This window comes from Dromiciops gliroides, chromosome 4 (genome assembly GCF_019393635.1).
Source record: "Dromiciops gliroides isolate mDroGli1 chromosome 4, mDroGli1.pri, whole genome shotgun sequence".
Taxonomy (NCBI): Eukaryota; Metazoa; Chordata; class Mammalia; order Microbiotheria; family Microbiotheriidae; genus Dromiciops; species Dromiciops gliroides.
The window spans coordinates 448,165,936-448,181,717 of record NC_057864.1 but is presented as its reverse complement, the minus strand read 5'-3'; the positions used below and the strand labels follow the sequence as shown (position 1 = coordinate 448,181,717).

Genomic DNA, 15,782 nt, shown 5'->3' with positions numbered 1-15,782 from the left:
TGTCTTGTATGTCTTTGTATACCTTTTAATTTCTGACACGATATCTAACGTTATATAGATGCTCAATAAATATTTATTAAACAAATGAATGCATTTAAAGAGAAAATGCATTTATTACATTAATGTTTCCTACTTTAAGGAGAATTTTACTATTTAATAGAATCATAAAAATCTCAGAGTCAGAAGGGACCTGAGAGCCCCTCTAATGTGATCAACCACCCAATTAGGGTGGTCACCAACATCTCTGACAGATATATGTTCACTGAGCCTCTTCCTGAAATATGCATTTGGTGGGATCTTCACTCCTTTGTGAGGCAATTCATTCTAATTTTTGGACAGCTCCAATTTTGAGAAAATGTTTATTTATGGTGAGCCATATTCTGCCTCTCTGTAACTTCTATCTTGGTCAGACTTCGGCTCTATGCATTCATCCCAAATGAATCAAATTTCTCTTTCATATAAAAAGCCTTAAAATATTTAATGAGTGGGGCAGCTAGGTGGAACAGTGGATAGAGCACTGGCCCTGGAGTCAGGAGGACCTGAGTTCAAATCCAGCCTCAGACACTTGACACTTACTAGCTGTGTGACCCTGGGCAAGTCACTTAATCCCAATTGCCTCACCAAAAAAAAAAAAATTATATTTAATGAGTTATCATGGTCTCCTTAAATCTTATCTTCCCCAAGCTAAATATAAGCAGTTCCCAAAGCTGTTTTCACATAATATAAATTGTATATACTTTATCCTGTTGATAACACGCATCCGTCAATTTTCCCTCTTAAAATGTTCCTAGAAATAACCACACTACTGTATATTGGACCTGTTTGGATCTATTCATCCATGATATAGTTGGAATTATTGCCTTCTTTTAATATATGCAGCCCAAGATATGATTAGCCTTTTTTAGTAGTTGTATTGTACTCTTGGCTTTTAAGATTCCAGCCAATGAAAATTTTTCAATCTTTTTTTTTCACACAAATTTCTGTCAAGCCAGGTTGTCCCCCATCCATTATATGGTTTATTTTAAAACCCAAATGCAAGAATTTGCATTCAACTTGACTACATTTTCTTTTATTGTTTTAGGCACATCACTGAAAACTGATTTGTTATCTAATGTATTACCTCTCCCTTCCAACTATGTGTCATCTTCAAATCTGTTAAGTATGCCTTTATGTTTTCATTTAAGTCATTGATAATACTGAGGCTTAGCATTCTGAGCTCTAGAGCATTCTAGGTACAGGTATGTTTGAGTATCTTCTGTTAAGGGCTAAAATTCTAGCTAAACTGTCTAAAATATCTAATGAGTGGTCGCCAATAAATTATAAGCTTTAGCAAGAGTTAGACTTTTAAGCATTTATTAAGGAGAATAAGAATTTGGTAAAGAGAGAGAGAAAGGCCTAGATTCCTATCTATTAAAGGGAGAGCACATTTCTAGCTCCCTTCTCCGCCAGCGTCCTCAGGAAAGAGCCCCAGAGTCAGCGCCAGTCTCTTCCTTCCTCCTCCCACTAGTCCGCGTCACTTCCTCCCAAAGAAAAGACTCCTGGTCTTGCCCTCAAAGACCTTCGCTTCATGGGCAGAACTCTTCTACAGTAAGTATCCAGCAGGTGCCGTCATTCCAATCGTTACACTACTAATTAAGTATAATATATTACTCATTAATATTCTTTTAGATTTATTAAGTGCTTACAATTACAGTAATAACTTTTACCCCTAAAAGTTCCAAATTGAAATTTATATTATCTAATTATAATTATAAAATATAATATTTTATTCTACATAGAATTGTGAAAACTCTAAGTATATATTTTGAAATTATGAATATTTTGTATGGAACTTGCTGAAAAAATTAAAAGAATCCAGGAAGACCTCATATGCTTACTACTTCTCTGCAAGACTTCAAGTTAATTTTCATTTTACAAAAATTTTGTCTATACATAACATTTACAGTGAAATAAGTTACAACTGGGAAGATACTTGATATAATATAATCATATATAAGCTTAATTTCAGTCTTGTACTTTATCTGAACAAAGGTTTGCAATATTTTGCTCAACACCAGACAAAGACAGTCTTAAATCTGGTTCCACATTGAGTCCCGTCCCTGTCCCCCCCGTATCTTCATTTGAAACAAGAATAAAGTGAGAATGCTAGCTCACACAGATATGTGGTAGAAAACAGTAGGAAAATTTTACGAATTCTCTTGCTGAGAGATGGAAACTCATTTGTTTCATTTTTAGTCACCTAGACCAATCAATGAAAATGAACACCTAATTGCATTATAAAATGTTTACTTTTCAATTGTGGATGACAAATGCTGTATTAGGTGATAAGTGCATTTAAAGTTCACTTGCAAATATTGCTTCATTTTTAATGTTTACACATAAATTCACCTAAGGAAAAAATGCTTCCAAATTTGACCTTCTTAACTGCCACATCAGCCACAATGTCACAGAGACTCTGCTAACCAACTGACCAACAAATTTATTTGAAAATCAACCAGATCGAAGACTGCTAACATAAGTGGAAGATAAGTTAAAATCAGAAAGCAGCCTTATATTGCAATAAGAGGTATGATAAAGTTGGTTTCTGCAGAATGTTTGAGATGGTGTCAAGATTGTAATGCGCATCATGGTCAACCATGGATCATTTCAAGCAGCCTGATATTTGTACTGCAGGAATGCAAACATTCATAGCATCTTCTTCATGTGATTATGCAGATGATGCTGTGTGATTATAGGGTAACAGAGGAGAATGTGGGAGCAAGTCTGGTGCAGGATGCAGAATGCTAATGAGGGAATGCACCTGTGTTTGAACGTCCCTTGGGAATCAGTTTGCATTTGAATGTCAAATCCTTGTGGCAACTTGGAAACAATTGGGGGACAGAATAAGAAACTGCTTAGTCAGAAGTGGACAGAATTTGATAAAATCAGTGGCAAAACACCAAAATCATTGTGTGCATGCCCATGATAGTTTCAAATCCCTGCAGAGACAAACTTGTGATGCTACAAATATGAACACATATATTATCACAAAAGAAAAATTTATCTGTACCATATTTGGGCAATTATTTACTGCTTAAGGTGCCATTAAAGAATTTTTAGTATGAGTACTTTAAACTATCATTGTGAATCTCCAAGGGCTTCATGACCCACTGATCTAGCACAACTCTCATGTTTTATAAGTAATGAAATAGAATTAAATGATAGAGTCAGGACCTGATCTGGTTGGTTTTTATGAAATCTAATGGGGGAAATTCCAACCTTACTAAAAAGGTAAATGAAGATTGACTTATCTTTCAAATATTGATTTCCCAGCCTGCCCCATAGTTCATTAATATTAAAACTGTTTTAAGTTTTTGTAGCCGCAATTAATTGATGATGTTACAAATTAAAATAAAGTATCTCTTTAGTTATGCAAATCAATGAAAAATATTCAATTTATATATGACTTCAGGAACATAACTATAGTGGAAAGTATAATACACTTGAAATGGCATCTTTGGTTTGGTTTTCCTTTAAAACAATACATTTATTTGTGCATATTACTAATTCTGCACATCTTAATTCATTTCTAGAGATAATTACAAATGGAGAAAATGGATTTTCCAAGCTATAGTATTGGTTTTACCAATAGTTTTTTGTCTCCATTCCTTTGCATTCTTTCTGAACAGTCTGACTGGAACAATTTAGGCTCATTGAAGATTTTTCTCATTATTTTCTTTTTCTCTCTCTCCCTCTCGCTGCTGGTCATGTTGCTTCCCCTAAAATATGTTTGCCATATGTGGAGAATTTTACTGACTACCTCTCTTCTGAAAGGTGTGTATGTGTGTAAGTGTGTGTGTGTGTGTGTGTGTATGTGTGTGAGTATGTGAGTGTGTAAGAGTGTTTGTGTGTGTGTGTGTGCATTGTAGATGTTTCCTTACCATTGCTGGAGTCAGTGGTCTTTTATTTCCAGCCTGTATACAGATCCAATCTCTGCTTCTCACAGCTGTCTCTGAATTGTGGGTCTCCACATTTCCAACTGCTGCCTTCCCCACATTGTAATCACTGCATATAGAAGATAAAAGGTGGAGGACATAACTTGAGACACTAACTCACCATCAGAGCAGAGAGAGATGCCCTGATCTGTCAGGCTTCCCATTGTTTCAATGAGTCCAAAAGCAGTTCAGGCAGATTGATGGGTGAGGGAGGAGGAGGAAGAAGAGAATGGGATCTGTGATATAGGATTCCTTCAGAATTCTCTAATTAGAATGGAGTCCTGCATTATTACCCCAGAAACCAAAATTGGGAAGGAACGTAAGGGCGAGGACAAAGCAGAACCAGCCTGCCACACGGAATCATCCATGATGGACAGGCTGATGAAACTAAATGTGTGAGTCTTGTTGCTCATAATGAGTTAATGGAGAATTAGAAAGGTCGTCTTTCCTTCTCTCATGGTGGACTCTGCATAGGATCATAGGTTTGGAGCTGGTAGACCCCTAGAGGCCATCTTGTGCAACCCCCTCTTTTACAGATGAAGAAACTGAAAAGATGAAGGGATTTGCTGAAGTTGCTGGGTTAGGTTAGAATCCAGTGTTCTTTATTAACACAGCACCTGCACTGCCAGTCCTGTTATGTTAAAGAATAAACCTTCCTGAGGGGCAGCTAGGTGGTGCAGTGGATAAAGCAATAGCCCCAGATTCAGGAGGACCTGAGTTCAAATCCGGTCTCAGACACTTGACACTTACTAGCTGTGTGACCCTGGGAAAGTCACTTAATCCTCATTGCCCTGCAAGAAAAAAAAAAAAGAAGAAGAAAAAAAGAATAAACCCTGCCTGATGTCACTATCAGTTCATCAACAAGCACTGATTAGGTGCCTACTAAGTGCCAAGCACCAGGAAAACAATGGCAGAAATGAAGCCATCCCTGCCCTCAGGGAGCTTCACAAGCTCCCCTTGTATCTAGGCAGCAACACAACACATACACTCTCTACTGACTATATACAAAATAAATAGAAGGAGATCAAGAAAGACTTCATGGAGGAAGAAGATGGTACTTGAGTGAACTCTGAAGGAAGCTCAGGATTTTAAAAGGTTGAGTTGAGTTGAGTTGAGAAGGGAGGACATTTCAAGCATGAGGGTCAGTCTGGGCAAAGGCATAGAGATAGGAATGGCATGGGTACGTCATGTGAGAAATAGTAAGAAAGCCAGTTTGGCTGGACTATAGAGCATGGAAAGGGGAAACAATGTATAATGAGCATGCAAAGATAGACCACTGGAGCTTATTGGACAGGGGAGTAACATGGTCAGACCTCTGCTTTAGAAATATACCTTTAAGGGCAGCTAGGTGGTGCAGTGGATAAAGCACCAGCCCTGGATTCAGGAGGACCTGAGTTCAAATCCGACCTCAGACACTTGACACTAGCTGTGTAAGTAACCCTGGGCAAGTCACTTAACCCTCATTGCCCCGCAAAACAAAACAAAAAATATATACCTTTGGCAGCTATGTGAAAGATGTATCATTAGAACTGTATCTGCAGCCTCTTAGTTTGGGCGTCATGCTTCTGTGTGAAAAGGTGGACTGGATTTGGAGTTTGGGAGCACAGCTCCAATGCTATTTTGTGACTATGGACAAATCCCTTAATCTCCCTTTGCCTCACTCAGTTCCTTCTTCTGTAAAATGGAAATAACATTTAAAAAAATTTTCTTAGTTTTTGTTTTCATATCAATGTCATTTCCCCAGTCAGCCTTCCTGTATAACAAAGAGAGAGACAGAGACAGAGACAGAGACAGAGAGCTAGGGACTGAGGCTGGGAGCAGAGAAAAGAAGGTATTCTGCAAAACTAACTTAACCAGCACATCTCCTCAGTCTGATAGTATAGACAGTGTCCACACATATAGTCCCCCACCTCTACAAAGAAGGCAGGGGAAAGGTCCTTTTTCCTTTCTTCCTCAGGGCCAAGCCTGATTGTTACACAATCAGCCTATTACAGAGCTTTCAATTTCTTTGTTGTTGTTGTTGTTTTTCTTTTTTTCTGTATTGTTTCTGGTGTTCTTTCCATTTATAATGTTGCAGACATCTACACTGTTTTTATGGCTCTGCTTACTTGGCATCAGTCTTTGCATATTCATCATTTCTTACAGTGGGATAATATTCCACTACATTTATACACCACAATTTGTCAGGCAGAAACATTGATATTTTCATTCTCCATGGAGATGTGTCATTCCATCAAACTTTTAAAACAGCAGACTATTTGGAACTGTTATAAAACTGGGTGTTCCACAAATGTGTTGAGTCTGTCTATGAAACATCCATAGAGCAGTAACCTTACCTGGAAGATAGTAATCCAAAAAATTTTGCTTCTGATTTTTTTTTATATCATCTAAAGTAGATGATTTACTTAATGGCTCTGTTGATTTCTAAAGGTTCTGTTGCTTGTACATTGTACTGTAGAGAATGGAAATCCAGGGCAGCTAGATGGCGAAGTAGATAAAGAACTAGTCTTGGATTCAGGAGGACCTGAGTTCAAATCCGGCCTCAGACACTTGACACCTACCAGCTGTGTGACCCTGGGCAAGTCACTTAACCCCCATTGCCCCACAAAAACAAAAAAAGAGAATGGAAATCCTTTTAAGCCAAAACACGTAATCACTAATGCTTTTCCAGATGTAATACAAGAAAAACCTGATTAACCTGGTTCTTTGAATCAGCTTAAGGGACACTTTTCTTTTTCATGTGTAGTGGATTTCAGAAATTATTTTTAAAAAGCTTAGTTTAGGCAAATGCACAGCCTCTTATCACCTTCTAACTTCTGTATCATGCTGTGCAAAGAGTGCTGGATTTGGAGAGTCAGAAGACGGGTTCAGTTGCTGACTCTGACACTTGTTAGCTGTGTGACTTTTGTCAAGTTATTTGCAACCCCTGGGTCTCAGTTTCCTCATCTGACAACTGAGGGGGTTGGACTATATGACCTCCAAGGTCTACTCCAGTTCCATGATCCAGGAATACAGCTACATTATTTTTGTTTTCCTTGAATTCCCAGGAACATTAGAAATACTCATATTAGGCAGTTGGGTGGTACAGTGGATAGAGCACTGGACCTAGAGTCTGAAAGATATCCCACCTCTGACAATTATTAGCTGTGTGACCCTGGGCAAGTCACTTAACCTCCATTTGCCTCATTTTCATCACTCATAAAATAGGGATAATAGCACCTACTCCCCAGGGTTGTTGTGAAGATCAAATGAGATTATAATTATAAAGCATGTAGCATAGCACCTGGCATATATAAATGTTGGATATTATTCTTCTTATACTATACAAATGTAAATGTAAAAATAGAACCTAAAGTCACATTAATGACAAAAATATTTCATCCATCAGATTCAGTCTGACATTTTTAATTGTCCACCATTAAATTCTGTTATGTTAATGCAGGAAACTGAACTAACTGTACTAGATTTTCTAGATCCCTAGAAGAAAAGACATGAGAAAAGACAAATCCTAAAGCACAGAAGATAACCTTTGCTTAGGAGTAAAGCTGACGAAGGCTGTTGACTGTGCACGAACTTTGGAAGTGTTGGACTTGGAGAAAAGTCTGCGGAAATCCAAGTGTGCACAAAAGATGATAAACATTGGCAAAGCCAAGCAGAAGTGGGCCAATTAGAGACAGTGGATATATTCAGTATGAGAGTTTATCAGTTGATACAAGAGCCTTTTAATTAAAATCAGATCCCAGAACAAGGTTCCTGCTAAGGAGATTTGTCATGGGGATGATGATTCTAGTGAAAATAACTCAGCATGAAATTGCTCGTTTTGAGAGGAAATGATAAATGGGAATTTGTGAGTCTGAATAGTTTTCCAAGTATGCTCAGCCAAGCTACAGGAAATACTTCCTGGGAAGATAATATTTACATAGGAAATAGACAAGTCCTGGGAGACAAGAAAGTATCTTAGGGCTCCCATCCAGGTTTTAATGCCCTAGGTGATTCCTTGAGTGGGTTTGATTGATCCCCAGCAGCTGTATCTTTTAGCATCACCTGATTCAGCATCAAAGGCCCAATGTTGGGTTTCTCTTGCTCTGCCCAGGTGTTTGGGGAAGGATCTCTTTCTATCTTCGGCCCAATTGCTTCTTTTCAACATCTTCTCGCATTCTAAATTGTCTCACTTCTTATGCACAAAACTGTCCTTTTAACTAGAAGACCTGCAGTAATTGAACTCTGGGAAACCTTTGGCTCCTCATCAGAGCTGGTGATTTTGTTGGATACGTGTCTTAGGTCTCCATGTTTCCCCCATCACCTCCTGTTTTCACCTAGAGATCAGCCTGTTTGTGATTATGAGCCATTGGCCTTGGCAGAGGCTATGTCTAGTGTAAGAATCAACCACAAGCTACAGAGTCATAATTATTTCAAAGATTACAGTGTAAACAGTCATTATGTACAGATTTTCTGTCACGACACATGTGAGGTACTGATAGGGCAGCACTACATAAATATCATTAGTTGTCCTTTTGTCCCCAATTCAAACTAGTATTTTACCTTGGTACTTGGATGGATCTATGTTCTCATCAGTGTGAGTTTTCTCTGCTGGAGTCCAGATGGCAAGCCATCCAAAATTGCTTTTACGTCACAGATCTGGTCTATGTTCTCCCCTAAATCTGCCTTAAGGAGTCCACTTACACAATGGAGACTCTCCCCTGAATATCTTAATGTGCATGGATACCAATGGAACTCGTTGATCATCCATTGGTCATTTCTTTCTCTCAGCTATAGGAGTAGTCCATCTTTTTTTTTTTTCTGGTTGTACATTTCTTTGAAAGTATCTTTTGTGTTGTGTTGCTTAACCAGTTCCTTATATCTAAGGTGGTGCAACTATTTTATGTTCACTTTTCAAATTGTTCATTTGCTCATGTCTAACCTACTGTACGGGCAGCTAGGTGGTACAGTGGTTAAAGCTCTGGCCCTGGATTCAGGAGGACCTGGGTTCAAATCCAGTCTCAGACACTTGACACTTACTAGCTGTGTGACCCTGGGCAAGTCACTTAACCTGCATTGCCCTGCAAAAATTCAAACAAACAAACAAACAAACAAACAAATAACCTACTGTACTAAATGCTGACACTATTTTAAAAAAATGGAAGATACTCTTCCCCAAATAATATCCCATCCTCTGGCCAAATGCAAATTTTGTTTTTATGAGAGTCTTTTCTAAATAACACCTGAAGATTCCAAGATACAATGTTTTTTAGGATGACAGGATCAGAAATCTTCAGTTATAATCCAATCACTACATTTAATTTGCCATGTCCAGCCAATTACTTTATCAATTCCATGCCTTCATTTTTCTCTATCTAAAACAGTTTTTGTAATTATTCACAAAACCATTTAGGTTGGTTCTGTGTATTAAGTTCTACTATTATTTTCCTTATGTTCTATATTCTATTCAGATAGCAAAATTTTACATTTACCTGTGATAGAAATCTAAATATTTACAGTTTTGCATCAAATGTAAAGTGAGCAAAGGAACCAAACCTTGTAATATGTTATTATTCTAAAAACAGGAAAAACAAGATGAGAAAAAAAGGTGTCTTTTACCTTTAGCCTACTTTCTCTTTAGATTATTATTTGAATTAAGTTGATTTCCCTTGTTTTGGTAACACCAAGAGAATCCCCCACAAAATATTAAATGAGTTTCATTCCATATGTCCAAATATAAGGTTTCTCCAAGGAAAACACTTGACTTCATTGAAACACAGTGGTGGCTTTTTGTAGTCCATTGACAAAGCATCACGTATAGGCAGGAAGAGAAGAAATTGTCTTGGTTTTCCCCATATTTCTATGCTTGTTTGTCTATATTTTCATTCCTTCAACCCAGTTCATTAAAGAAAAAACAAATCCTCCCTCCCCCACGCCTCCCCCACCCCACGCCACACCAAGTAGAACAGCCCCATATCCTTTGTCTGACAGATGTTTGTTTACAGCAGCAGTTAGCAATTTGCAGACATTGTTGTCAAAGCCACTACCCTCAATGAAACCCAAATGCTGCCTTGGAAGGAAGATGATGGAGGCAGCTCAGTGACCTGCCTGGCTTTATGAGGGAGTCCTTGTCAGACAAGTGAAAAACAACCTTCTTTCTCTGTGGCTAGTAGGGAGGAGAAAAGAGAAAGAAACCCTCCTCCTCCAGATGGTGAATCCTCCTTAGTGAAACAAGCCTGAATTGAGGCAACGTCATTTCTCTCTGTTCACTTCACAAAACCCACAAAGAACACATTTGGTGTCACTTTTCAGAGTTGGAAACAATCTCTGCTTTTTAAGGCAATCACATGGATAAGAAGAAGCTGCAATTAATGAAGGACTGGGAATCCCAAGGGCTGAGGATGGGATGCCCTGCCCTAAATAAAACTCTAGCTCATCAGAAGGAATTTATCCTGGACCCAAGAGTCACCCCCAACTTTGTTTCCAGCTTTTAACAAAATCTTTTGACAAGAACCCCCTCATAAGTTCAGTGAATTTGGGGAAATAGTTTGGAGGAGCTCCCAATCCATTCCCTGGTTGACTGGGGCCCACCTCACAAGGCTCAGAGACTTTACAGTCTAAGTTGGCCCTCTTACTAGTTTTGGGGAGTGTGGGAGGCCATAGTGAAAAGAAAAAAAAAACTATAGAAAAGAAATATTCCTTAAGGGTGGGAACACCGTTTCTGCTTCTTCTCTGACTAATGATTCCTAGACCAAATGGCTCAAATTTCTGTGGTTTTCATTCCAGCACCTTTATCTAGAATTTGATGCAATAGTAAAACAAAACAAAACAAAAAGTCCTTTCTTCTTCCATGCACTCTCAAAATTCCTTAGTGTTCCAGTGGTTTGGAGGTAACACTTGATTACCTTTATCTTGTTTTATATACATTAAAAATATTCACAATATATTTATAATGTAATTTCTCGTTTCTTCAGGTGCCAGAGCACTCAGAATTAAATTGGATCCTTGGATGTCTCATCAGGATGCCACGGTTACAAAATTTACCTCAGTGGAAGGTAAATATTTTCAAGGCAGGAAACATAAAATGGACTTAAATGCCATCATTATGGAAGTTTCTCTTTTCTGTATTCTTCTGATTTACCCACTCAATTGGCCTGTCTCAGTGGATCACGAGAACTTTGCCTTCTAGCTCATCTAATTAGCTGTGCTAACTTTGGTAAGTTAGTAAGTGGCTTGTCTCCTAAAGTCTCTAGGTCATAGTTAAAATAACGTGGTTAAGACTCTCAAGGCCCTTCAAGCTTCAAAATTCTCTTATTCTGAATCTCAGAAGGGATGATCCAGGGTCTGCTTTTTGTTTAAGTTGCTAATGACCTTGAACCCTCCCTATTATGATTAACAGTCTGGATCCATTGGCCTTGGAATCTGCGTTCCATCCCCACCAGAACTAATTGACAGCAAGGCAAGAATGTGTTCATTGTGGGGAGAAGGGAAATAACATTTTTATGTAACATTTAAACAAGATGGGTTCAGGCAACAGTTCAAATCCACAGTAAAATGAAGGCTACACTTTCTCAAGGAAGCTCAACTAAATAAAGTTAAGTTGGGATAATTCACAGCACTTCACTTCCATTTATTTTTGTAATATGATAGCCTAAAATTAGAGAGTCTACAACTATGTCCACATTGATCCCATTTGCAGGCAACTTCCCACCTTGTAAGTTTTCAGAGCTGCCACGGTTTTCTCTGAAACCGATGCCCCCAAACAGGAGCTATGCAGAGCAAAACAAAGAATATGTTGAAGTGCCAATGCTTAATTAAGAGGCAATGTTGCCAGTTCTTTCCACATTCCTCGGGGTGAAACAAAATGGCGGTACTCTGAATCCCTAAGGCTCAACATGGTTCTCCTCATCTCAAATCAAAGTGCCTTCGCCCTTGGTAATTCTGAGATGGTACTCACCAGTCCTTCACTCTTCAGCTTTCATTTTTAGTATTTCGTATCAGTCCCCACCACATTATCCCATAAGGTATTCCTCCTTCAATATGGCATTGTCTGTGGGATCCTGTAAATATGGTTGCTTTCTCTGATCAGAAAGTGCACACATCCTGTGTCATTCTTATCCATGTCCTCCCCTACATCTTTTGTCAGCTCTGTAGATTTTGAATTTGCTGATCTAAGTGTGTATTGTTCCCTGCAGTAGAATATAAACCCTTTTTTTTGGGGGGGGGGGAGCAGGGCAATGAAGGTTAAGTGACTTGCCCAAGGTCACACAGCTAGTAAGTATCAAGTGTCTGATGTTGGATTTGAACTCAGGTCCTCCTGAATCCAGGGCCAGTGCTTTATCCATTGCACCACTTAGCTGCCCCTAGAATATAAACTCTTTAAAGGCAGAATGGGCTTCATTTTTGGTTTTGTATCTCCAGTGCCTGACATACGATAGTTGGTTAATAAATTTTCCTTGAATGAATGAAAGAAGGAATTTCTTACATTTGTATTGCACTTCAGAGTTTGCAGAGAATTTTTTATCTATATCTCCCTGGCTCCTTGTATAAGAAGCAGGTGAAGTAAACAGGACAGGCAGTTATCCCCATTTTACCAGTGGAACAACTGCCTTTCAAGAAGATTAAATGATCTGCCCAAGGTCACACCCAGAATACATGGCAGAGTTGGGACTAGAGCCCAAGTCTTTTTTCCTGCTCCTCTGTTTTCTCCTCCTTACTGTGCTATTTCCCTGGGTTTGAAAACATCCATAGTTCAATAGTATGATTAAGCAAATGTCTGAATTCCCACTCCCCTTTTTTTCTTCCCCACAGAGTAAGAACGCTAGCCTGAAACAAGAAGGGACGGTGGGTCTTTTCACATACCCAGTACTTCAAGCTGCCGACATTCTGTTATACAAGTGAGTAAGGGATGGGGAGTTGGATCATGTGATCTTTTCTGTTCTATCAGCAATCTAAAAGAAGACAGAAGGGTTGGGTGTCGTCCCTCCCCAATAAATGTGAGAAAGGGCATTGCAGTTCAGTGGGACAGGTTGCTAAAGGGGATTAGAAACTGAATTATTTTGCGGTTAGGCATTGGTTTGTATTTGAATTAGTAGAAATTAAATTAGAGAATACTCAGTCCTGAATGTGAAATAAATTAAGCTGTCACAATCCAATTTTCCAGGATTAATAATATTAAATAGATCACATTTATATAATGCTTTAAGGTTTATAAAGCCCTTTGTAAATAGTATCTCATTTGTTCCTGGCAGCAACCCTGGGAGAGAGGTGCTGTAATTATTCCCATTTTACAGATGAGGAAACCAAGGAAGACAGTGATTAAGTAACTATCCCAGGATCACACAACTAGTAAGTGTATAGGGTAAGATTGGCACTCAGATTTTCCTGACTATTAAGTCCAGTCTGCTATCCCTTATGCCGCCTTGCTGCCTCACTAGTTATTATTCAATCACTGTTATTGATGAAAATGTATCAACATTGATTCCCTATGTGGTCTTGAGCCTCACTTTCCTCAACTGAAAAAAACAACAACCTTACAGTACTTAAGATTTATTCTCCTCACATGGTTGGAATTCTAAACAATGAATTAATGCTTGTTTGAAAAGAGCACTGAGTCAACGTTTATGTAGAAATAAAAAGCAATCCTGTTAATAACCTTTACTTTGAGTCCATTGTAGTCTTAGCAATGTGGGATAAAATCTAACCATTATATAAGAAGGAATGCTAAAGTAAATAATATTTCATATTTCTTGTCTTTTGGAGTGGCCATTAAGAAAAGCCACTGGAAAGGATTCTTCATTAGATACGACAGGGGACAATTTGAGTTCTTTGAATATGGAATAGATAATAGTGTTGAGTTGATAGTATGACAGTCTCAGACTGACCATGCTGGTTCATATTATGGGGTAATGCAAGCTATATTAGTAAAGAGTTCCTTTATTCCTATTTTGCAAATGTCCAAATGATTAGATGTAATGATAGATGCATATCCATGGGCATATAGCGACCATTTCAGTATTGACTGTAACCTAAGAATTATATTTCCACTTAAGTAGAGGGACTCTAACCCACCCTCAATAATTGAAATTTTCTTGGTCTGCAAAAGGGAATCAAATAGAGGTCAAAGAATGGATTCCTAAGTGAAGATGGTTGTTTAGAGTATAAATTATTTTTAGGTATCTTTGATGATTATCTTTATATTCTGTGATGAAGGCTTTATTTGTAGAACCACCAAAGTGAAGAAACTCCAGTACAAAAATATGAGAAAGCAAAAAAGTAGCAAATTCTCAAGGATTTAAGGATGGTCATGGGAGAGTCCATTGACCCAAAGGCAGTGAGGAAGAAAAATATTTATGGAACATCTATGATATGCCTGGAAGTAGTTCAGGTGCTTCGGGGGTACCAAAAAGCATGTGATGTGGTTGCTCCAACCATAGAATTTAAAAGCCAGAAAGGATCAAATTGACTTTTTCTTTCCTCCCACCCCCTTCTTTCACCCAGCTACTTAGGGAAAAAGCTCAAACTAGAACCCAGCTTACTAGACTGTCATTCTAGGGCACTGTTCATAAAGAGTTGTTAGACATACATGAAGCAAGTAGAAACCAGTCCAGAACAATTTATGTTACAGTGCTAAATAAAACATAATCAAGGACCAAACTGTATAGAGTAATCAACCCACAAGTATTTCTTCAGCCCCGACATGCCAAGGACTGTGAGATCCTCGCCACCCGGGGACACAAAGACGAATATGTAGTCTACTGGGGGCTTCCAGTCCTTTCAGATAAGTAAATACAAGCTACGTACGCAAAATAAACACACAGTGATGTGGGCAGGTAGCAGTCAGGAAGAACACTAATAACTCAGGAATTGAGGAAGCATCACTCGATGGAGATGGCAACCGAGCTGAGCCTTGAAAGGAACAAGAGGTAGAGGCAGGGAAAGAGAGCATTCCAGGCATGGGGGGTGCCAGCCTGCAGAAGTGCACAGACATGAAGAGCAATCAATTCATTAACAGTCAGGAAGGGGGAAGGATCTCAGCAGGTCTGGCCAGAATCAGCTACCTGGAACTTCATAGTCTGGCATAGCCTTTCTTGGTCAGAGACTAGGCTGAGGGTCTGAATATGCTCCCTCCTCTTTCTTTAAAAAAAAATTACAGCAGATGTTGCCACATCTGTTTATGATTTACTATAGACATGGTTGGGTAAGTTCATCCTGTCTTATTATGCAGAGATCCATCCTTGCCAGGCCCTAAAGTTACACTTATGTCCCCCAGGTATTAGTGTCACTTGCCAATAATGATTCCATCTTTCAGCCTCTAAAGACAAGCAGGGTTCTCACAAGAGGGATATTGTCAGGAGAAACATGCGGTATTTCTTCATAATCCCTTGTTATCAACAAACATTCATTATGTGTCAGGCACCGTGCTAAGCCCTGGGGATGAAAAACAAGACAAAAATCAATCCCTGCCCTCAAGGAGCTCACATTTTTGGAAGATGACTTGCAAAAAGCTGCATACAAACAACATTGATAGAGGATGAAATGGTATTCCTGTTCTTTAACCCAGTAGCAGAATTTGGCAAATGTTTGTTACTTGCTGTGAGTTTTCCTTTCTTCATTTTCGGTACTCTGAGCAGTCATTAGAGAATTAGACAAAGCAGTAAGATTCCTTTTCAGTCCTACCACATACCTGTTTTTAGAAAAAGAAATAATGGTGCCAATCCCTTACCTGCCTCACCAGGGTCCTGAAAATATTTTATATAATGTATACCAAAAAATCGTTCTTGAGTACAGACCTAGCATGCACGTTCCTTCCCATTAGAAAAGGGTGTC

General features: G+C 38.7%; 1 protein-coding gene across 2 annotated transcripts in view; it reads left to right on the top strand.

Moving 5' to 3' along the window:
* WARS2 (tryptophanyl tRNA synthetase 2, mitochondrial) overlaps positions 1-15,782 on the top strand; it is a 73,116-nt gene that overhangs the window by 38,267 nt on the left and 19,067 nt on the right. For both annotated transcript variants that reach the window (XM_043999932.1, XM_043999934.1), the window contains exons 3-4: positions 10,928-11,008; positions 12,765-12,850. In XM_043999932.1, the coding sequence (XP_043855867.1) occupies positions 10,928-11,008; positions 12,765-12,850 (167 nt within the window). The remainder of the gene's footprint in view (positions 1-10,927; positions 11,009-12,764; positions 12,851-15,782) is intronic.